This window comes from Lonchura striata, chromosome 16 (genome assembly GCF_050655825.1).
Source record: "Lonchura striata isolate lonStrDom1 chromosome 16, ASM5065582v1, whole genome shotgun sequence".
In the NCBI taxonomy this organism is placed as follows: Eukaryota; Metazoa; Chordata; class Aves; order Passeriformes; family Estrildidae; genus Lonchura; species Lonchura striata.
Genome location: NC_140718.1, coordinates 5,821,012 through 5,845,016, shown reverse-complemented (window position 1 = coordinate 5,845,016; position 24,005 = coordinate 5,821,012). Strand labels below are relative to the sequence as shown.

At 54.4% G+C, this 24,005-nt stretch overlaps 1 protein-coding gene and 1 long non-coding RNA gene across 6 annotated transcripts; both read left to right on the top strand.

The window, feature by feature from the left end:
• Positions 1-3: 3 nt before the first annotated feature.
• TUFM (Tu translation elongation factor, mitochondrial) lies at positions 4-24,005 on the top strand. 3 transcript variants are annotated; one of them, XR_014958707.1, is made up of 12 exons: positions 4-69; positions 1,291-1,319; positions 2,326-2,437; positions 6,013-6,179; positions 10,016-10,120; positions 13,416-13,580; positions 14,990-15,122; positions 17,031-17,135; positions 19,419-19,570; positions 21,150-21,269; positions 23,231-23,696; positions 23,946-24,005. XR_014958707.1 is itself a non-coding variant. In XM_085593498.1 (11 exons), the coding sequence occupies exons 1-11, from the start codon at positions 27-29 to the stop codon at positions 23,402-23,404; spliced, it is 1,305 nt and encodes a 434-aa protein (XP_085449624.1). In that variant the 5' UTR covers positions 4-26; the 3' UTR covers positions 23,405-24,005. The 3 variants fall into 3 exon arrangements, 2 of the variants coding, with proteins under 2 accessions (XP_085449624.1, XP_085449625.1); XM_085593498.1 differs by having other exon boundaries at positions 23,231-24,005; XM_085593499.1 differs by lacking the exons at positions 23,231-23,696; positions 23,946-24,005 and adding an exon at positions 22,545-22,664.
• LOC146765956 (uncharacterized) lies at positions 10,816-11,478 on the top strand. Of its 3 annotated transcripts, none has more exons than XR_014958710.1 (4): positions 10,816-10,844; positions 11,018-11,083; positions 11,170-11,221; positions 11,435-11,478. It is a non-coding gene; the product is annotated as an uncharacterized LOC146765956 (long non-coding RNA). The 3 variants fall into 3 exon arrangements; XR_014958711.1 differs by lacking the exon at positions 10,816-10,844 and adding an exon at positions 10,877-10,897; XR_014958709.1 differs by lacking the exon at positions 10,816-10,844 and having other exon boundaries at positions 11,007-11,083.

The following is a 24,005-nucleotide window of genomic DNA, read 5'->3' as shown; positions in this document are numbered from 1 at the left end:
GGCACTTCCGGCGCGGCGGGACGAAGATGGCGCTGCCGGCGGCGCTGCTGCGGCGCGGGGCCCTGGCGGGTGCGGCGCTTCTGGGGCCGATTCCGCCGCTTTTGGGGCTTTTTGGGCGGGCCGGGAGCGCGGGGGGGGGAGGGGAGGGGGCGGGGAGGCGGGGGAGGGGCGGGGCTGAAGCGCGGGGGGGGCGGGGCCGGCGGGGTCACCCCGGGAGCGCCGGGACGGCCCAAAACGGGCGGAAATCGCCCCAAAAGCGCCGCGGATCGCCGCGAATTCCACAGAATTCCACAGAATTCCAGAGAATCGCTCGGAATTCCCCACGACCGCCCCAACATTCCTCAAAAAATCTCCGAATTCCTCCAAATTCTTGAGGATTCCACAAAATTGCCCCAAATTTCCTCAAAATCCCCCAAAAATCCCTCAAATTTGCCCCAAAAATCCCTCAGAATTCCCAAAAATGGCCCCAAAATCCCTCAGAATTCCCAAAAATCCCTCAGAATTCCCAAAAATTCCCCAAAATGGCCCCAAAATCCCTCAGAATTACCTAAAATCCCTCAGAATTACCTAAAATCCCTCAGAATTCCCCAAAATGGCCCCAAAATCCCTCAGAATTCCCCCAAATCCCTCAGAATTCGCCAAAAAGCCCCAAAATTCCACAAAATTGCCCCAAAATCCTTCAGAATTCCCAAAATTCCCCAAAATGGCCCCAAAATCCCTCAGAATTCCCAAAATTCCCCAAAATGGCCCCAAAATCCCTCAGAATTACCTAAAATCCCTCAGAATTCCCCAAAATAGCCCCAAAATCCCTCAGAATTCCACAAAATCCCTCAGAATTCCCCAAAGTTCCCCAAAATGCCACAAAATTGCCCCAAAATCCCTCAGAATCCCCAAAATTCCCCAGAATAGCCCCAAAATCCCTCAGAATTCCCCAAAATGGCCCGAAAAATCTCCCCGAAATGGCCCCAAAATCCCTCAGAATTCCCCAAAATAGCCCCAAAATCCCTCAGAATTCCCCAAAATTCCCCAAAATAGCCCCAAAATCCCTCAGAATTCCACAAAATTCTTCTGAATTTGACAAATAGCCCCAAAATTCCCCAATATCCCCCAAAATCCCTCAGAATTCCTCAGAATTCCCTAAAATTCCCCAAAATAGCCCCAAAATTCCCCAAATTCCCCAAATTCCCAAAATTCCCCAAATTCCCAAAATTCCCCAAATTCCCCAAATTCCCCAAATTCCCCAAATTCCCCAAAATTCCCCAAAATCCCCAAATTCCCATTTTCCCCCAGGTCTCCGCGGGCTGCGGCTGCTGAGCTCGGTGAGTGCCCAGGAGCTTTTGGGGACATTTGGGGCCATTTCGGGCAAATTTTAACAGTTTTGGGTCCGTTTTTGACTGGTTTGGGGTCGGGGATTTTTAAGGGATTTTTGGGGATTTTTGGGGATTTTTGCTGATTTTTTGGAGGTGGTTTTTGGTGATTTTTTTGGGTGGTTTTGGTGATTTTTTGGTGGGTTTTGGGGGATATTTCTTGGGGTTTTTTTTTTATATATTTTGATATTTTTGGGGGGGATTTTGGGGTTTTTTTGGGTTTATTTTGGGGGATTTTGGGGTTGGTTTTTTTTTTTGGATTTTGGAACTTTGGGGGTGACTTCAGGGGTTTATTTGGGGTATTTTGGGGTTTTTTGGATGATTTATTTTGACTTTTTTTGGGGATTTATTTTGGGGTTTTTTCAGGGTTTTTTGGGGGGATTTTGGAGTTTAATTTGGGGGTTTTTGGGTTTATTTTGGGGGATTTTGGGGTTGGTTTTTTTTTGGGATTTTGGAACTTACTTTGGGGTATTTTGGGGGTGACTTCATGGGTTTATTTGGGGGGATTTGGGGGTTTTTTTGGGGATTTATTTTGAGGTTTTTTTGGGATTTATTTTGGGGTTTTTTGAGGGTTTTTTGGGGGGGATTTTGGGGTTTAATTTGGGGGTTTTTGGGTTTATTTTGGGGGATTTTGGGGTTGGGTTTTTTTTGGGATTTTGGAACTTACTTTGGGGTTTTTTTGGGGTGACTTCAGGGGTTTTTTTGGGGGGATTTTTGAGGTTTATTTTGAGTTTTTTTTGGGATTTATTTTTGGGGCTTTTTTGGGTTTATTTTGGGGTTTTTTTGGGTGTTCATTTTTAGGTATTTTTGGGGTTTCTATTGAGGGTTTTTTTGGAGTGTTTTGGGTTTTTTGCGGGTTTATTTTGGGGGATTTTGTCGGGATTTCAGGGGTTTCTTCGGGGGGATTTTTTTGGGTTAATTTTGGGGTTTTTTGGGGGTTTAACCCCTTCCCTCCCAGGCCCCCCCCAAGGCCAAGGCCGCCTTCGTGAGGGACAAACCCCACGTGAACGTCGGCACCATCGGGCACGTGGACCACGGCAAGACCACGCTGACGGCGGCCATCACCAAGGGTGGGTCAAAAACGGGGTGAAAACGGGAAAAAACGGGAAAAAATGGGAAAAAACGGGGTTAAAATGGGAAAAAACGGGGTTAAAATAGCTAAAAATGGGATTTAACTGGGATTTAACTGGGGTTAAACTGGGACCACGGCAAGACCACGCTGATGGCGGCCATCACCAAGGGTGGGTCAAAAATGGGGTGAAAACGGGAAAAAACGGGCAAAAATGGGAAAAAATGGGGTTAAAATAACTAAAAATGGGGTTAAAATGGGAAAAAAAGGGGTTAAAATGGGATTTAACTGGGATTTAACTGGGGTTAAACTGGGACCACGGCAAGACCACGCTGACGGCGGCCATCACCAAGGGTGGGTCAAAAACGGGGTGAAAACGGGAAAAAACGGGAAAAAATGGGAAAAAACGGGGTTAAAATGGGAAAAAACGGGGTTAAATTGGGAAAAAACGGGGTTAAAATAGCTAAAAATGGGGTTAAACTGGGATTTAACTGGGGTTAAACTGGGATTTAACTGGGGTTAAACTGGGACCACGGCAAGACCACAGTAACGGCGGCCATCACCAAGGGTGGGTCAAAAATGGGGTGAAAACGGGCAAAAACGGGAAAAAACAGCGTTAGAATGGGAAAAAACGGGGTTAAAATAGCTAAAAATGGGGTTAAAATGGGATTTCACTGGGGTTAAACTGGGATTTAACTGGGATTTAACTGGGGTTAAACTGGGACCACGGCAAGACCACCCTGACGGCGGCCATCACCAAGGGTGGGTCAAAAACGGGGTGAAAACGGGCAAAAATGGGAAAAAACGGGAAAAAACGGCGTTAAAATGGGAAAAAACGGGGTTAAATTAGCTAAAAATGGGGTTAAAATGGGAAAAAATGGGGTTAAAATGGGATTTAACTGGGATTTAACTGGGGTTAAACTGGGACCACGGCAAGACCATGCTGATGGCGGCCATCACCAAGGGTGGGTCAAAAATGGGGTGAAAACGGGCAAAAATGGGAAAAAATGGGGTTAAATTGGGAAAAAATGGGGTTAAAATAGCTAAAAATGGGGTTAAAAAGGGGTTAAACTGGGATTTAACTGGGGTTAAACTGGGACCACGGCAAGACCACGCTGATGGTGGCCATCACCAAGGGTGGGTCAAAAATGGGGTGAAAACGGGAAAAAACGGGAAAAAATGGGGTTAAAATAACTAAAAATGGGGTTAAAATAGCTAAAAATGGGGTTAAAATGGGATTTAACTGGGGTTAAACTGGGATTTAACTGGGGTTAAACTGGGACCACGGCAAGACCACCCTGACGGCGGCCATCACCAAGGGTGGGTCAAAAACGGGGTGAAAATGGGCAAAAACGGGAAAAAATGGGAAAAAATGGGAAAAAATGGGGTTAAAATAGCTAAAAATGGGGTTAAAATAGCTAAAATGGGGATTAAAAAAAACCAAGAAAAAACAGAAAAAAACGGGGTTAAAGTGGGAGAAAACGGGGTTAAAATAACTAAAAATGGGGATTAAAAAAAAAACAAGAAAAACAGAAAAAAATGGGGTTAAATGTGGAGAAAATGGGGTTAAAATAACTAAAAATGGGGATTAAAAAAAACCAGAAAAAAACGGGGTTAAAGTGGGAGAAAATGGGGTTAAAATAACTAAAAATGGGGATTAAAAAAAACCAGAAAAAACAGAAAAAAACGGGGTTAAAGTGGGAGAAAATGGGGTTAAAATAACTAAAAATGGGGATTAAAAAAAAACAGAAAAACCAGAAAAAAACGGGGTTAAAGTGGGAGAAAATGGGGTTAAAATGGGGAAAAGGAGGTTTAGAATAAAGAAAAATGGGAAAAAATGGGGTAAAAATGGGAAAAATAGGGGTTAAAGTAGAGAAAAATGGTGTTAGAATGGGTGAAAATGGGGTTAGAGTAGAGAAAAATGGGAAAAAATAGGGTTAAAATGGGAAAAAAGGGTTAAAATAGATAAAAATGGGAAAAATGGGGTTAAAATAGATAAAAATGGGGTTAGAGTAGAGAAAAATGGGAAAAAATGGGGTTAAAATGGGAAAAAATAAGAATAAAATAGGAAAAATGGGGTTAGAGTAGAGAAAAATGGGAAAAAATAGGGTTAAAATGGGAAAAAAGGGTTAAAATAGATAAAAATGGGAGAAATGGGGTTAAAATGGGAAAAAATGGGGTTAGAGTAGAGAAAAATGGGAAAAAATGGGGTTAAAATGGGAAAAATGGGTTAAAATAGGTAAAAATGGGAGAAATTCAGTTAAAATGGGAGAAATTGGGGTTAGAGTAGAGAAAAATGGGAAAAAATAGGGTTAAAATGGGAAAAAAGGGTTAAAATATATAAAAATGGGAGAAATGGGTTTAAAATGGGAGAAATTGGGTTGGGCTGGGTTAAAGTGGGACCAACGGGAATTTTGGGCTGAATTTGGGGGATTTTGGTTCCTGAGCTCTCACAGGTGACTTTGGGGGGGTCGATGACATTTTTGGGGTGAATTTCGGGGATTTTGGGCTGAATTTTGGGATTTTGGGCTGAATTTGGGGTTTTTGGGCTGATTTTGGGCGTTTTTGAGCTGATTTTTGGGGTTTTCCTGCGGAATTGGGGTTTTTTGTTTCCGTGCTGATTTTGGGGTGAATTCTGCCGGTTTTGGGTCGGTCAGTGCTGTCGGCCGGGGGCGGGGCTGGACCTGAGCTGGTTTTTGGGCTGAATTTGGGTTTTTTGAGCTGTTTCTGGGATTTTTGAGCTGTTTTTTGGTGTTTTTTCTGCCGAATTGGGGTTTTTTGTGTCCGTGCTGATTTTGGGGTGAATTCTGCCGGTTTTGGGTCCCTCAGTGCTGTCGGCCGGGGGCGGGGCTGGGCCTGAGCTGGTTTTTGGGCTGAATTTCGGTGTTTTTGAGCTGATTTTGGGGTTTTTCAGCTGATTTTTGGGATTTTTGAGCTGTTTTTTGGTGTTTTTTCTGCCGAATTGGGGTTTTTTGGGTCCGTGCTGATTTTGGGGTGAATTCTGCCGGTTTTGGGTCCCTCAGTGCTGTCGGCCGGGGGCGGGGCTGGGCCTGAGCTGGTTTTTGGGCTGAATTTCGGTGGTTTTGGGCTGATTTTGGGCGTTTTTGAGCTGTTTTTTTGGATTTTTGAGCTGTTTTTTGGTGTTTTTTCTGCCGAATTGGGGTTTTTTGTGTCCGTGCTGATTTTGGGGTGAATTCTGCCGGTTTTGGGTCGCTCAGTGCTGTCGGCCGGGGGCGGGGCTGGGCCTGAGCTGGTTTTTGGGCTCGTTTTGGGCTGAATTTCCATGTTTTTGGGCTCTTTTTTGGGATTTTTGAGCTGTTTTTTGGTGTTTTTTCTGCCGAATTGGGGTTTTTTGTTTCCGTGCTGATTTTGGGGTGAATTCTGCCGGTTTTGGGTCGCTCAGTGCTGTCGGCTGGGGGCGGGGCTGGGCCTGAGCTGATTTTTGGGCTGAATTTGGGGTTTTTGAGCTGATTTTGGGCGTTTTTGAGCTGATTTTTGGTGTTTTTTCTGCTGAATTGGGTTTTTTTGTTTCCGTGCTGATTTTGGGGTGAATTCTGCCGATTTTGGGTCCCTCAGTGCTGTCGGCCGGGGGCGGGGCGCGGTTCCGGCCCTACGAGGAGATCGACAGCGCCCCCGAGGAGAAAGCGCGCGGCATCACCATCAACGCGGCGCACGTGGAGTACAGCACGGCGCGGCGGCACTACGCGCACACCGACTGCCCCGGGCACGCCGACTACGTCAAGGTTTGGGGCCAAAAACGGCGATTTTGGGAAAAAATGGAATTTGGGGAAAAAACACAAAATCTGGGGGAAAAAACCCGAAATCTGGGGGAAAAAATGCGAATTTTGGGGGGAAAAACCCAACCAGGCGCACACCGACTGCCCCGGGCACGCCGACTACGTCAAGGTTTGGGGTGAAAAATGGGGATTTTGGGAAAAAACAGAAATTTGGGGGGAAAAACACGAAATCTGGGGGAAAAAACACGAAATCTGGGGGAAAAAACCCGAAATCTGGGGATAAAAATCCAACTACACGCACACCGACTGCCCCGGGCACGCCGACTACGTCAAGGTTTGGGGTGAAAAACGGCGATTTTGGGAAAAAATGGAATTTGGGGAAAAAACACGAAATCTGGGGGAAAAAACACAAAATCTGGGGGAAAAAATGCGAATTTTGGGGGGAAAAACCCAACGAGGCGCACACCGACTGCCCCGGGCACACCGACTACGTCAAGGTTTGGGGTGAAAAACGGCGATTTTGGGAAAAAAATGAAATTTGGGGAAAAACACGGAATCTGGGGGAAAAAACACGAAACCTGGGGGAAAAAACCCGAAATCTGGGGGAAAAAATGTGGATTTTGGGGGGAAAAACCCAACTAGGCACACACCGACTACGTCAAGGTTTGGGGTGAAAAACGGCGATTTTGGGAAAAAACGGAAATTTGGGGAAAAAACACGAAACCTGGGGGAAAAAACCCGAAATCTGGGGGAAAAAACCCAAAATCTGGGGATAAAAATCCAACTACACGCACACCGACTGCCCCGGGCACGCCGACTACATCAAGGTTTGGGGTGAAAAACGGCGATTTTGGGAAAAAACGGAAATTTGGGGGAAAAAATGCCGAGTTTGGGGGAAAAAACCCGAAATCTGGGGGAAAAAACCCGAAATCTGGGGGAAAAAAATGCGAATTTTGGGGGGAAAAACCCAACTAGGCACACACCGACTACGTCAAGGTTTGGGGTGAAAAACGGCGATTTTGGGAAAAAACGAAAATTTGGGGAAAATATCCAGAGTTTGGGGAAAAAAACCCGAAATCTGGGGGAAAAAATGGGGATTTTGGGGGGGAAAACCCAACCAGGCGCACACCGACTGCCCCGGGCACGCCGACTACGTCAAGGTTTGGGGTGAAAAATGGGGATTTTGGGAAAAAAATGAAATCTGGGGGAAAAACACGAAATCTGGGGGAAAAACCCAAAATCTGGGGGAAAAAATGTGAATTTTGGGGGGAAAAACTCAACTACGCACACACTGACTGCCCCGGGCACGCCGACTACGTCAAGGTTTGGGGTGAAAAACGGCGATTTTGGGAAAAAAATGAAATTTGGGGAAAAACACGGAATCTGGGGGAAAAAACACGAAATCTGGGGGAAAAAACCCAAAATCTGGGGGAAAAACCCAAAATCTGGGGATAAAAATCCAACTACACGCACACCGACTGCCCCGGGCACGCCGACTACGTCAAGGTTTGGGGTGAAAAATGGGGATTTTGGGAAAAAACGGAAATTTGGGGGAAAAAACCCGAGTTTGGGGGAAAAAACCCGAAATCTGGGGGAAAAAACCCGAAATCTGGGGGAAAAAATGTGGATTTTGGGGGGAAAAACCCAACTAGGCGCACACCGACTGCCCCGGGCACGCCGACTACGTCAAGGTTTGGGGTGAAAAATGGGGATTTTGGGAAAAAAATGAAATCTGGGGGAAAAACACGGAATCTGGGGGAAAAAACCCGAAATCTGGGGGAAAAAACACGAAATCTGGGGGAAAAAATGCGAATTTTGGGGGGGAAACCCCAACCAGGCGCACACCGACTGCCCCGGGCACGCCAACTACGTCAAGGTTTGGGGTGAAAAATGGGGATTTTGGGAAAAAACGGAAATTTGGGGGGAAAAACACGAAATCTGGGGGAAAAAACCCGAAATCTGGGGGAAAAAACCCGAAATCTGGGGGAAAAAATGTGAATTTTGGGGGGAAAAACCCAACCAGGCGCACACCGACTGCCCCAGGCACGCCGACTACGTCAAGGTTTGGGGCGAAAAACGGCGATTTTGGGAAAAAAATGAAATTTGGGGAAAAAATCCCGAGTTTGGGGGAAAAAACACGAAATCTGGGGGAAAAAATGTGAATTTTGGGGGGAAAAAACCCAACCAGGCGCACATCGACTGCCCCGGGCACGCCGACTACGTCAAGGTTTGGGGTGAAAAACGGCGATTTTGGGAAAAAATGGAAATTTGGGGGAAAAACACGAAATCTGGGGGAAAAACCCAAAATCTGGGGGAAAAAATGTGAATTTTGGGGGGAAAAACTCAACTACGCACACACTGACTGCCCCGGGCACGCCGACTACGTCAAGGTTTGGGGTGAAAAACGGCGATTTTGGGAAAAAAATGAAATTTGGGGAAAAAACACGGAATCTGGGGGAAAAAACACGAAATCTGGGGGAAAAAACCCAAAATCTGGGGGTAAAAATGTGAATTTTGGGGGGAAAAACCCAACTAGGCACACACCGACTACGTCAAGGTTTGGGGTGAAAAACGGCGATTTTGGGAAAAAACGGAAATTTGGGGAAAATATCCCGAGTTTGGGGAAAAAAACCCGAAATCTGGGGGAAAAAATGGGGATTTTGGGGGGGAAAACCCAACCAGGCGCACACCGACTGCCCCGGGCACGCCGACTACGTCAAGGTTTGGGGTGAAAAATGGGGATTTTGGGAAAAAAATGAAATCTGGGGGAAAAACACGGAATCTGGGGGAAAAAACCCGAAATCTGGGGGAAAAACACGAAATCTGGGGGAAAAAATGTGAATTTTGGGGGGGAAACCCCAACCAGGCGCACACCGACTGCCCCGGGCACGCCGACTACGTCAAGGTTTGGGGTGAAAAATGGGGATTTTGGGAAAAAACGGAAATTTGGGGGAAAAACACAAAATCTGGGGGAAAAAACGGGGATTTTCGGTAAAAAAATGTGAATTTTGGAGGGGGAAACTCAACTAGGTGCACACCGACTGCCCCGGGCACGCCGACTACGTCAAGGTTTGGGGTGAAAAACGGCGATTTTGGGAAAAAATCCCGAGTTTGGGGGAAAAAACCCGAAATCTGGGGGAAAAAATGTGAATTTTGGGGGGGAAAACCCAACTAGGCACACACCGACTATGTCAAGGTTTGGGGTGAAAAATGGCGATTTTGGGAAAAAACGGAAATTTGGGGAAAAAGTCCTGAGTTTGGGGGAAAAAACACAAAATCTGGGGGAAAAAATGTGAATTTTGGGGGGGAAAACCCAACCAGGCGCACACCGACTGCCCCGGGCACGCCGACTACGTCAAGGTTTGGGGTGAAAAATGGGGATTTTGGGAAAAAAATGAAATCTGGGGGAAAAACACGAAATCTGGGGGAAAAAACCCAAAATCTGGGGGAAAAAACCCGACATCTGGGGAAAAAACGGGGATTTTCAGTAAAAAAATGTGAATTTTGGAGGGAAAAACCCAACCAGGCGCACACCGACTGCCCCGGGCACGCCGACTACGTCAAGGTTTGGGGTGAAAAATGGCGATTTTGGGAAAAAACGGAAATTTGGGGGAAAAAATGCCGAGTTTGGGGGAAAAAACCCGAAATCTGGGGGAAAAAATGTGAATTTTGGGGGGAAAAAACCCAACCAGGCGCACATCGACTGCCCCGGGCACGCCGACTACGTCAAGGTTTGGGGTAAAAAATGGGGATTTTGGGAAAAAATCCTGAGATTCCCCTCTAAACCCTGGAAATCCCCCGAGTCCCCCGCTGTGACCCGAATTTGCCGTTTTTCGCCCCAGAACATGATCACGGGCACCGCCCCCCTGGACGGCGTCATCCTGGTGGTGGCGGCCACCGACGGGCAGATGCCGCAGACCCGCGAGCACCTCCTGCTGGCACGGCAGGTAAGGACAGGTAAAGGGACAGGTGAGAGACAGGTGAGACAGGTGAGACAGGTGAGACAGGTGAGACATGGACAGGTGGGACACACGGCCACCGACGGGCAGATGCCGCAGACCCGCGAGCACCTCCTGCTGGCACGGCAGGTAAGGACAGGTAAAGGGACAGGTGAGACAGGTAAAGGGACAGGTGAGACAGGTGAGACAGGTAAAGGGACAGGTGGGACAGGTGAGACAGGTGAGACAGGTAAAGGGACAGGTGAGACAGGTAAAGGGACAGGTGGGACAGGTGAGACAGGTGAGACAGGTGAGACAGGGACAGGTGAGAGACAGGTAAAGGGACAGGTGGGACAGGTAAAGGGACAGGTGAGACAGGTGAGACATGGACAGGTGTGTCAGGTGGGACATGGACAGGTGAGACAGGTGAGACAGGTAAAGGGACAGGTAAAGGGACAGGTGTGTCAGCACCTCCTGCTGGCACGGCAGGTAAGGACAGGTAAAGGGACAGGTGAGACAGGTGAGACAGGTGAGACAGGTGAGACAGGTAAAGGGACAGGTGAGACAGGTAAAGGGACAGGTGAGACAGGTAAAGGGACAGGTGAGACACACGGCCACCGACGGGCAGATGCCGCAGACCCGCGAGCACCTCCTGCTGGCACGGCAGGTAAGCACAGGTAAAGGGACAGGTAAAGGGACAGGTGAGACAGGTGAGAGACAGGTAAAGGGACAGGTGAGAGACAGGTGAGACAGGTGAGACAGGTAAAGGGACAGGTAAAGGGACAGGTGAGACACGGACAGGTGTGTCAGCACCTCCTGCTGGCACGGCAGGTAAGGACAGGTAAAGGGACAGGTGAGAGACAGGTGAGACAGGTGAGACAGGTGAGACAGGTGAGACATGGACAGGTGGGACACACGGCCACCGACGGGCAGATGCCGCAGACCCGCGAGCACCTCCTGCTGGCACGGCAGGTAAACTGCAGGTGGGACAGGTGAGACAGGTAAAGGGACAGGTGAAACACGGACAGGTGTGTCAGCACCTCCTGCTGGCACGGCAGGTGAGGACAGGTAAAGGGACAGGTGGGACAGGTGAGACAGGTAAAGGGACAGGTGAAACACGGACAGGTGTGTCAGCACCTCCTGCTGGCACGGCAGGTGAGGACAGGTAAAGGGACAGGTGAGACAGGTAAAGGGACAGGTAAAGGGACAGGTGAGACATGGACAGGTGAGACATGGACAGGTGGGACAGGTAAAGGGACAGGTGAGAGACAGGTGAGACACGGACAGGTGAGACATGGATAGGTGAGACAGGTAAAGGGACAGGTGGGACATGGACAGGTGGGACAGGTGAGACAGGTGAGACATGGACAGGTGGGACAGGTAAAGGGACAGGTGGGACATGGACAGGTGGGACATGGACAGGTGTGTCACAGCATCTGCTGCTGGCACGACAGGTGAGCCCTCACCTGTCCAATCTCACCTGTCTCACCTGTCCAGGTGGGCGTGCAGCACGTGGTGGTGTACCTGAACAAGGCGGGGCTGGGCTCAGGTGTGCTCAGGTGTGTTCAGGTGTGCTCAGGTGTGTGCTCAGGTGTGTGTTTGGGCTCAGGTGTGTGCTCAGGTGTGCTCAGGTGTGTCTCACCTGTCTCACCTGTCCAGGTGGGCGTGCAGCACGTGGTGGTGTACCTGAACAAGGCGGGGCTGGGTTCAGGTGTGCTCAGGTGTGTGTTTGGGCTCAGGTGTGCTCAGGTGTGCTCAGGTGTGTGTTCAGGTGTGCTCAGGTGTGTGCTCAGGTGTGTGCTCAGGTGTGCTCAGGTGTGCTCAGGTGTGTGTTCAGGTGTGTGTTTGGGCTCAGGTGTGTGCTCAGGTGTGCTCAGGTGTGCTCAGGTGTGCTCAGGTGTGCTCAGGTGTGTGCTCAGGTGTGCTCAGGTGTGCTCAGGTGTGCTCAGGTGTGCTCAGGTGTGTGCTCAGGTGTGCTCAGGTGTGCTCAGGTGTGCTCAGGTGTGCTCAGGTGTGTCTCACCTGCCCAGGTGGGCGTGCAGCACGTGGTGGTGTACCTGAACAAGGCGGGGCTGGGTTCAGGTGTGCTCAGGTGTGTTCAGGTGTGCTCAGGTGTGTGCTCAGGTGTGTGTTTGGGCTCAGGTGTGTTCAGGTGTGCTCAGGTGTGTTCAGGTGTGTTCAGGTGTGTGCTCAGGTGTGTGTTTGGGCTCAGGTGTGTGTTCAGGTGTGCTCAGGTGTGTCTCACCTGTCTCACCTGTCCAGGTGGGCGTGCAGCACGTGGTGGTGTACCTGAACAAGGCGGGGCTGGGTTCAGGTGTGCTCAGGTGTGTTCAGGTGTGCTCAGGTGTGTGCTCAGGTGTGTGTTTGGGCTCAGGTGTGTGCTCAGGTGTGCTCAGGTGTGTCTCACCTGGCCAGGTGGGCGTGCAGCACGTGGTGGTGTACCTGAACAAGGCGGGGCTGGGCTCAGGTGTGCTCAGGTGTGCTCAGGTGTGTCTCACCTGTCTCACCTGGCCAGGTGGGCGTGCAGCACGTGGTGGTGTACCTGAACAAGGCGGGGCTGTGTTCAGGTGTGCTCAGGTGTGCTCAGGTGTGTCTCACCTGTCTCACCTGGCCAGGTGGGCGTGCAGCACATGGTGGTGTACCTGAACAAGGGGGGCTGGGTTCAGGTGTGCTCAGGTGTGCTCAGGTGTGTGCTCAGGTGTGCTCAGGTGTGTGCTCAGGTGTGCTCAGGTGTGTTCAGGCGTGCTCAGGTGTGTCTCACCTGCCAGGTGGGCGTGCAGCACGTGGTGGTGTACCTGAACAAGGCGGGGCTGGGCTCAGGTGTGTGTTTGGGCTCAGGTGTGCTCAGGTGTGCTCAGGTGTGTTCAGGTGTGTGCTCAGGTGTGTGCTCAGGTGTGCTCAGGTGTGTCTCACCTGTCTCACCTGTCCAGGTGGGCGTGCAGCACGTGGTGGTGTACCTGAACAAGGCAGGGCTGGGTTCAGGTGTGCTCAGGTGTGCTCAGGTGTGTGCTCAGGTGTGTTCAGGTGTGTTCAGGTGTGTGCTCAGGTGTGCTCAGGTGTGTCTCACCTGTCTCACCTGGCCAGGTGGGCGTGCAGCACGTGGTGGTGTACCTGAACAAGGCGGGGCTGGGCTCAGGTGTGCTCAGGTGTGTGCTCAGGTGTGTCTCACCTGTCTCACCTGCCAGGTGGGCGTGCAGCACGTGGTGGTGTACCTGAACAAGGCGGGGCTGGGCTCAGGTGTGTGTTTGGGCTCAGGGGTGTGCTCAGGTGTGCTCAGGTGTGTCTCACCTGTCTCACCTGCCAGGTGGGCGTGCAGCACGTGGTGGTGTACCTGAACAAGGCGGACGCGGTGCCGGACCCGGAGCTGCTGCCGCTGGTGGAGCTGGAGGTGCGGGAGCTGCTCAGCGAGTTCGGCTTCGACGGCGACAACACACCTGTGGTGGCGGGCTCGGCGCTGTGCGCGCTGCAGGTACACCTGGGATCGATAACTGATCGATACTGATCAATACTGACCGATACTGATCAATGGGGATCAATACTGACCAATACTGATCGATACTGACCAATGGGGATCAATAACCAAACACCTGTGGTGGCGGGCTCGGCGCTGTGCGCCCTGCAGGTACACCTGGGATCGATAACTGATCAATACTGATCAATGGGGATCAATGGGGATCAATAACCAAACACCTGTGGTGGCGGGATCGGCGCTGTGCGCCCTGCAGGTACACCTGGGATCGATAACTGATCAATACTGATCGATACTGATCAATACTGATCGATACTGATCAATGGGGATCGATACTGATCAATACTGATCGATACTGACCAATGGGGATCAATAACCAAACACCTGTGGTGGCGGGCTCGGCGCTGTGCGCCCTGCAGGTACACCTGGGATCGATAACTGATCGATACTGATCAATACTGATCAATGGGGATCGATACTGACCAATACTGATCGATACTGATCAATGGGGATCAATAACCAAACACCTGTGGTGGTGGGGTTGGCGCTGTGCGCCCTGCAGGTACACCTGGGGCTCACCTGGGCTCACCTGGGATACACCTGGGCACACCTGGGACACACCTGGGACACACCTGGGCACAGCTGGACACACCTGGGCTTACCCGGGATACACCTGGGCACACCTGGGGCACTCCTGGACACACCTGGGGCACACCTGGGCTCACCTGGGCACACCTGGGCTTACCTGGGGCACACCTGGGCACACCCAGGCTCACCTGGGCACACCTGGGCTCACCTGGGGCACACCTGGGATACACCTGGACACCTGGGGTACACCTGGGGCACACCTTGGGCTCACCTGGGCTTACCCGGGATACACCTGGGCACAGCTGGGGCTCACCTGGGCACACCTGGGCACACCCAGGCTCACCTGGGACACCTGGGGCTCACCTGGGACACCTGGGGCACACTGGGGCTCACCTGGGCTCACCTGTCCCTCACCTGTCCCACCTGCGGGCACACTGGGGCACACCTGGGCTCACCTGGGCTCACCTGGGCTCACCTGGGGCACACTGGGGCTCCCCCGGGCTCACCTGTCCCTCACCTGTCCCACCTGTGGGCACACTGGGGCACACCTGGGCACACCTGGGGCACACCTGGGCACACCTGGGCACACATGGGGCACACTGGGGCACACCTGGGCACACCTGGGGCACACCTGGGGCACACCTGGGCTCACCTGGGCACACCTGGGGCACACCTGGGGCTCACCTGTCCCTGCCCTGTCCCTCACCTGTCCCACCTGCGGGCGCACTGGGGCACACCTGGGCACACCTGGGCACACCTGGGGCACACCTGTCCCTCACCTGTCCCTGCCCTGTCCCTCACCTGTGGCACCTGCGGCGCAGGACCGCGATCCCGAGCTGGGGCTGCGCTCGGTGCTGCGGCTGCTGGAGGCCGTGGACGAGCACATCCCGCAGCCGGCGCGACACCTGGAGCGGCCCTGCCTGCTGCCCGTGGAGGCCGTGCACTCCATCCCAGGTAAATTACCTGTGACACACCTGTGACACACCTGTGACACACCTGTGACACCTGTAACACACCTGTACTGCGCGTGTACGGCACCTAAAACACACCTGTGTCACACCTGGAGAGGCCCTGCCTGCTGCCCGTGGAGGCCGTGCACTCCATCCCAGGTAAACACACCTGTACAGGTGTGACACACCTGTCACACACCTGTCATACCTGTGACACACCTGTACTGCGCGTGTACGGCACCTAAAACACACCTGGGGCACACCTGGAGCGGCCCTGCCTGCTGCCCGTGGAGGCCGTGCACTCCATCCCAGGTAAACACACCTGTACAGGTGTGTCTGACACCTGTCACACCTGTCACACACCTGTACTGCGCGTGTACGGCACCTAAAACACACCTGTGTCACACCTGGAGAGGCCCTGCCTGCTGCCCGTGGAGGCCGTGCACTCCATCCCAGGTAAACACACCTGTACAGGTGTGTCTGACACCTGTCACACCTGTCACACCTGTAATACACCTGTAATACACCTGTATGGTACGTGTACGGCACCTAAAACACACCTGTGTCACACCTGGAGCGGCCCTGCCTGCTGCCCGTGGAGGCCGTGCACTCCATCCCAGGTAAACACACCTGTACAGGTGTGTCTGACACCTGTCACACCTGTCACACACCTGTACTGCGCGTGTATGGCACCTAAAACACACCTGTGTCACACCTGGAGCGGCCCTGCCTGCTGCCCGTGGAGGCCGTGCACTCCATCCCAGGTAAACACACCTGTGACACACCTGTGACACACCTGTGACACCCGTAACACACCTGTACTGCGCGTGTACGGCACCTAAAACACACCTGTGTCACACCTGGAGCGGCCCTGCCTGCTGCCCGTGGAGGCCGTGCACTCCATCCCAGGTAAACACACCTGTACAGGTGTAACACACCTGTCACACACCTGTCATACCTGTAACACACCTGTACTGCGCGTGTACGGCACCTAAAACACACCTGGGACACACCTGTCTCACCTGTCCATGTCTCACCTGTCCGTCTCTCACCTGTCCCAGGTGTGTCCAATCTCACCTGTCACATCTCACCTGTCTCACCTCTCCCTCACCTGTCTCACCTGTCCCATCTCACCTGTCTGTCACCTGTCCAATCTCACCTGTCTCACCTGTCCCAGGTGTGTCTCACCTGTCCAATCTCACCTGTCTCACCTGTCCCAGGTGTGTCTCACCTGTCCCATCTCACCTGTCCCATCTCACCTGTCCATGTCTCACCTGTCCCATCTCACCTGTCCATGTCTCACCTGTCCATGTCTCACCTGTCCCATCTCACCTGTCCCATCTCACCTGTCTGTCACCTGTCCAATCTCACCTGTCTCACCTGTCCCAGGTGTGTCTCACCTGTCCCATCTCACCTGTCCCATCTCACCTGTCCATGTCTCACCTGTCCATCTCACCTGTCCCTCACCTGTCCCAGGTGTGTCTCACCTGTCCCATCTCACCTGTCCATCTCACCTGTCCATGTCTCACCTGTCCATGTCTCACCTGTCCCATCTCACCTGTCTGTCACCTGTCCCATCTCACCTGTCTCACCTGTCCCAGGTGTGTCTCACCTGTCCATCTCTCACCTGTCCCAGGTGTGTCTCACCTGTCCCAGGTGTGTCTCACCTGTGTCTCACCTGTCCCATCTCACCTGTCTCACCTTTCCCAGGTGTGTCTCACCTGTCTCACCTGTCCCAGGTGTGTCTCACCTGTCCCAGGTGTGTCTCACCTGTGTCTCACCTGTGTCTCACCTGTCCCAGGTGTGTCTCACCTGTCCCAGGTGTGTCTCACCTGTGTCTCACCTGTGTCTCACCTGTCCCAGGTGTGTCTCACCTGTCCCAGGTGTGTCTCACCTGTGTCTCACCTGTCAGGGCGGGGCACGGTGGTCACGGGGACGCTGGAGCGCGGAACCCTCCGGAAAGGGGACGAGGTGGAGCTGCTGGGCTACGGCCGCCAGCTGCGCTCGGTGGTGACCGGTGAGTGACCCCTGACCCCTGAGTGACCCCTGAGTGACCTCTGACCCCTGAGTGACCACTGACCCCTCACTGACCCCTCACTGACCTCTGAGTTCTGCTGGGCTACGGCCGCCAGCTGCGCTCGGTGGTGACCGGTGAGTGACCCCTGACCCCTGAGTGACCCCTGAGTGACCTCTGACCCCTGAGTGACCACTGACCCCTCACTGACCCCTCACTGACCTCTGAGTTCTGCTGGGCTACGGCCGCCAGCTGCGCTCGGTGGTGACCGGTGAGTGACCCCTGACCTCTGACCCCTGACCTCTGACCCCTGAGTGACCCCTGAGTGACCACTGAGTGACCACTGAGTGACCCCTGACCTGTAACTGACCCCTGACCCCTCACTGACCCCTGAGCTCTGCTGGGCTACGGCCTCCAGCTGCGGTCAGTGGTGACCGGTGAGTGACCCCTGACCTCTGACCTCTGGCCCCTGAGTGACCCCTGACCTGTAACTGACCACTGACCCCTCACTGACCCCTGAGCTCTGACCCGAGTGACCTCTGACCCCTGACCACTGAGTGACCCCTGATCCCTGAGTGACCACTGACCCCTGAGTGACCACTGACCCCTGACCTGTAACAGACCCCTGAGTGACCCCTGACCCCTGAGTGACCACTGAGTGACCACTGACCCCTGAGTGACCCCTGACCTGTAACTGACCCCTGACCCCTGAGTGACCACCAACCCCTGAGTGACCCCTGACCTGTAACTGACCCCTGAGTGACCCCTGACTGCCCCACGGAGCCCCACGGACCCCAGAGACCCCAAAAAACCCCAAAATCCCCCCAAAAAACTCCCCAAAAACTCCCCAAAAACTCCCTAAAAACCCCCAAAAAACCCCCAAAATCCCACAATTCCCACAAATTCCCCCAAAATCCCACAATTCCCCAAAATCCCACAAAATCCCTCAATTCCCCCAAATCCCGGGAATTCCAGGGATCGAGACGTTCCACAAGAGCCTGGAGGTGGCCGAGGCCGGGGACAACCTCGGGGCGCTGCTGCCCCGCAGAGCCCCAAAAACCCCAAAAAAAAACCAAAAAAACCCCAAAAAAAACCCCAAAACATCCCAAAATCCCCCAAATCCCACAAAATCCCACAATTCCCACAATTCCCGGGAATTCCAGGGATCGAGACGTTGGACAAGAGCCTGGAGGTGGCCGAGGCCGGGGACAACCTCGGGGCGCTGCTGCCCCACAGAGCCCCAAAAACCCCCAAGAAAACCCCAAAAAAACCCCAAAAAACCCCAGAAAAACCCCCAAAAACCCCCCAAATCCCACAATTCCCCCAAATCCCGGGAATTCCAGGGATCGAGACGTTCCACAAGAGCCTGGAGGTGGCCGAGGCCGGGGACAACCTTGGGGCGCTGCTGCCCCACAGAGCCCCAAAAACCCCCAAAAATACCCAAAAAAACCCCCAAAAATCCCAAAAAAACCACCAAAAACTCCCAAAATCCCCCAAAAACCTCCAAAATTCCCCAAAATCCCTCAAAATCCCACAAAATCCCACCAATCCTGCAGGAATTGAGACGTTCCACAAGAGCCTGGAGGTGGCCGAGGCCAGGGACAACCTTGGGGCTCTGCTGCCCCACAGAGCCCCAAAAACCCCAAAAAAACCCCCAAAAAAACCCCAAAAATCCCAAAAAAACCACCAAAATCCCTCAAAAACCCCCAAAATCCCACAAAATCCCATAAATCCCACAAATCCTGCAGGAATTGAGACGTTCCACAAGAGCCTGGAGGTGGCCGAGGCTGGGGACAACCTCAGGGTGCTGCCCCACAGAGCCCCAAAAACCCCAAAAAAACCCCAAAAAAACCCCAGAAAAACCCCCAAAACCCCACAAAATCCCATAAATCCCACAAAATTCCCCAAAATCCCACAAATCCCACCAATCCTGCAGGAATTGAGACGTTCCACAAGATCCTGGAGGTGGCCAAGGCCGGGGACAACCTCGGGGTGCTGCTGCCCCACAGAGCCCCAAAAACCCCAAAAAAAACCCAAAAAAACCCCAGAAAAACCCCCAAAACAATCCAAATCCCACAATTCCCATAAATCTCTGGAATTCCAGGGATTGAGACGTTCCACAAGATCCTGGAGGTGGCCGAGGCCGGGGACAACCTGGGCGCGCTGCTGCCCCACAGAGCCCCAAAAACCCCTAAAAAAACCCAAAAAAACCCCAAAAAAAACCCCAAAAAAACCCCAAAAAAACCCCAAAATTCCCCAAAATCCCCCAAATCCCGGGAATTCCAGGGATCGAGACGTTCCACAAGAGCCTGGAGGTGGCCGAGGCCGGGGACAACCTCGGGGCGCTGCTCCGGGGGCTGCGGCGCGAGGACGTGCGCCGGGGGATGGTGCTGGCCCAGCCCGGCTCCCTGCAGCCCCAGCAGAAGGTGGAGGCACAGGTGGGATTCGGGATTGGGGATTGGGGATTTGGGATTGGGGATTTGGGATTTGGGGGGTTTGGGATTTGGGATTTGGGATTGGGGATTTGGGATTTGGAGGATTTGGGGTGTGGGATTTGGGGGATTTGGGGGATTTGGGATGTGGGATTTGGGGGATTTAGGGGATTTGGGGTGTGGGGGTGGGATTTGGGGGATTTGGGATTTGGGGTGGGATTTGGGGGAATTGGGGTGTGGGATTTGGGGGATTTGGGGGATTTGGGGCATTTGGGGGGGGATTTGGGGTGTGGGGGTGGGATTTGGGGGATTTGGGGGATTTGGGGTGTGGGATTTGGGGGATTTGGGGGGGGATTTGGGGTGTGGGGGTGGGATTTGGGGGATTTGGGGGATTTGGGGTGTGGGATTTGGGGGATTTGGGATGTGGGGTGGGATTTGGGGGATTTGGGGGGGGATTTGGGGTGGGATTTGGGGGATTTGGGGTGGGATTTGGGATGTGGGGTGGGATTTGGGGTGGGATTTGGGGGATTTGGGGAATTTGGGATGTGGGATTTGGGGGATTTGGGGGATTTGGTGTGGGATTTGGGGTGATGGGGGCAGGATTTGGGTTCTGTGGGGCAGGGTTTGGGGTTCAATGGGGCAGGACTCGGGGTTCCGTGGGTCAGGATTTGGGGCTCCATGGGGCTCCGTGGGTCACTCCATGGTCACTCCATGGTCAGTCCATGGGTCAGTCTATGGGTCAGTCTATGGGTCACTCCGTGGTCACTCCGTGGTCACTCCGTGGTCACTCTGTGGTCACTCTGTGGGTCAGTCCATGGGTCACTCTATGGGTCAGTCCATGGTCACTCCGTGGGTCACTCCATGGGTCAGTCTGTGGTCACTCCGAGGTCACTCCGTGGTCACTCCATGGGTCAGTCCATGGTCAGTCTGTGGGTCAGTCCATGGTCAGTCTATGGGTCAGTCCGTGGTCACTCCGTGGTCACTCCATGGGTCAGTCCGTGGGTCCGGCCGCCGTTAACCCCTTCCTCCCCACTGCTCAGGTGTACGTGCTGACCCCGCAGGAGGGCGGGTGGGTCAGTCTGTGGTCACTCTGTGGTCAGTCTATGGGTCACTCCGTGGTCACTCCGTGGGTCACTCCATGGGTCAGTCCATGGGTCAGTCTGTGGTCACTCCGTGGTCACTCCGTGGGTCACTCTGTGGTCACTCCGTGGGTCCGGCCGCTGTTAACCCCTTCCTCCCCACTGCTCAGGTGTACGTGCTGACCCCGCAGGAGGGCGGGTGGGTCAGTCCATGGGTCAGTCCATGGGTCAGTCCATGGGTCAGTCCATGGGTCACTCCGTGGTCACTCCATTGGTCAGTCCATGGGTCTGGCCGCCGTTAACCCCTTCCTCCCCACTGCTCAGGTGTACGTGCTGACCCCGCAGGAGGGCGGGTGGGTCAGTCTATGGTCACTCTGTGGTCACTCCGTGGGTCAGTCCATGGGTCAGTCCATGGGTCACTCTGTGGTCACTCCGTGGTCACTCCGTGGTCACTCCGTGGTCACTCCGTGGGTCCGGCCGCCGTTAACCCCTTCCTCCCCACGCAGGTGTACGTGCTGACCCCGCAGGAGGGCGGCCGCCACAAACCCTTCGTGTCCCACTACGCGCCCGTCATGTTCTCCCACACGTGGGACATCGCCTGCAGGGTGCTGCTGCCCCCCGGCAAGGTGGGGGGGGCTGGGGGGAGATCGGGGGGGCTGGGGGGATTTGGGGGGATTTGGGGGGCTGGGGGGATTTGGGGGGCTGGGGGATCGGGGGGGGATCTGGGGGGATATGGGGGGGATTTGTGGGGCAGGGGGGATATGGGGGGATCGGGGGGGATTTGGGGGGGCTGGGGGGTCTGTGGGGCTGGGGGATCGGGGGGATCTGGGGGGATTTGGGGGGGATTTGTGGGGCTGGGGGGATTTGGGGGGCTGGAGGGGATCTGGGGGAATTTGGGGGGCATTTGTGAGGCTGGAGGGATTTGGGGGGATTTGAGGGGCCTGGGGGGGTCTGTGGGGCTGGGGGATCAGGGGGGATTTGGGGGGCCTCGGGGGATCGGGGGGGATTTGGGGGGATTTGTGGGGCTGGGGGGGATCTGGGGGTCTGGGGGGGATTTGGGGGGATCGGGGGGGATTTGTGGGGCTGGGGGGATTTGGGGGGCCTGGGGGGGTCTGTGGGGCTGGGGGGATTTGGGGGGATTTGTGGGGCGGAGGGGATTTGGGGGGGATTTGGGGGGATCGGGGGGATTTGTGGGGCTGGGGGGGATTTGGGGGGCTGGGGGATCGGGGGGGATTTGGGGGGATTTGTGAGGCTGGGATCCTGGGGGATGTATAGGATCTATAGGATCTGCGGGGGATCTCTGGGATCCGTGGGTCAGGGTGGCAGCTGTGGGTCTGCCCCACAGGATCTCTGGGATCTGTGGGTCACTGTGGGATCTGTGGGAGATCTCTGGGATCTATGGGATCTATAGGATCTGTGGGTCAGAGTGGGATCTATAGGGGATCTCTGGGATCTATAGGATCTGTGGGATCTATAGGATCTGTGGGTCAGAGTGGGATCTATAGGATCTATAGGGATCTCTGGGTCTGCCCCACAGGATCTCTGGGATCTATAGGATCTGTGGGTCAGAGTGGGATCTATAGGATCTATAGGGGATCTCTGGGTCTGCCCCACAGGATCTCTGGGATCTGTGGGTCACTGTGGGATGTGTAGGATCTATAGGGGATCTATAGGATCGGTGGGGGATCTCCAGGATCTGTGGGGGATCTCCGGGATCTATAGGGTCTATAGGGGATCTATAGGACCTATAGAATCTATAGGGGATCTGTGGGTCAAGGGGTTCTATAGGATCCACGGGGGATCTCTGGGATCTATAGAGGTTCTATAGGGGATCTCTGGGATCTATAGGGGATCTATAGAATCTATAGGGGATCAATAGGATCTGCGTGTCTGCCCCACAGGATTTGGTGATGCCGGGCGAGGACGCGGCGCTGGCGCTGGGGGATCTGTGGGGCTGTGGATCAATGGGATCGATAGGATCAATAGGATCGATAGGGGATCAATAGAATCGATAGGGGATCAATAGGATCGATAGGCTCTGTCTCACCCCGCAGGATTTGGTGATGCCGGGCGAGGACGCGGCGCTGGCGCTGGGGGATCTGTGGGGCTGTGGATCAATGGGATCTCTGGGATCGATAGGATCTATAGAATCGATAGGATCTATAGAATCGATAGGATCTATAGAATCGATAGGGGATCAATAGGATCAATAGGCTCTGTCTCACCCGCAGGATTTGGTGATGCCGGGCGAGGACGCGGCGCTGGCGCTGGGGGATCTGTGGGGCTGTGGATCAATGGGATCTCTGGGATCAATAGGATCGATAGGATCTATAGGATCGATAGGGGATCAATAGAATCGATAGGGGATCAATAGGATCAATAGGATCGATAGGCTCTGTCTCACCCGCAGGATTTGGTGATGCCGGGCGAGGACGCGGCGCTGGCGCTGGGGGATCTGTGGGGCTGTGGATCAATGGGATCTCTGGGATCGATAGGATCAATAGGATCGATAGGATCGATAGGATCGATAGGATCGATAGGGGATCAATAGGATCAATAGGGGATCAATAGGCTCTGTCTCTCACAGGACCTGGTGATGCCGGGCGAGGACGCGGCGCTGGCGCTGCTGCTGCGGCAGCCGATGGTGCTGGAGCGGGGGCAGCGCTTCTCGCTGCGCGACGGCGCCAGAACCATCGGCACCGGCGTGGTGGCCGCGCTGCTGCCCGTGGGGGAGGAGGACCGGGCCGTGTCCTGGGGGTGACCCCCACCCTTGGGTGACACCCACCCACCCATGGGTGACCCTCCACACCCACCCAGGGGTGACCCTCACCCACCCAGGGGTGACCCTCCCCACCCCGACCCTCCCCACCCATGGGTGACACTTCCCCATCCTCCTGGGGGTGGCCGCGCTGCTGCCCGTGGGGGAGGAGGACCGGGCGGTGTCCTGGGGGTGACCCCCACCCATGGGTGACACCCACCCACCACCCAGGGGTGACCCCCACCCACCCAGGGGTGACCCCACCCACCCATGGGTGACCCTCCCCCTCCTGGGGGTGACCCCCACCCGCCCCAACCCTCCCCCACCCATGGGTGTGACCCTCCCCCACCAGGACTGACCCCTCCCCCACCACGATCTCAGCGGGGATCCGCCCCTCCCCCACCCATGGGGATCAGCCCCTCCCCCACCCATGGGAGATCAGCCCCTCCCCCACCCATGGGGATCAGCCCCTCCCCCACCCATGGGGCAGAAATGGGAGGGTGGGGGAGGGGCAGGAGCAGCTCCGAGTTTGGGGGTGGGGGAGGACCCGCCCCTCCCCCTCCCCCTCCCCTCCCCTCCCCCCCCAATAAAGGCTCCGCCTCGA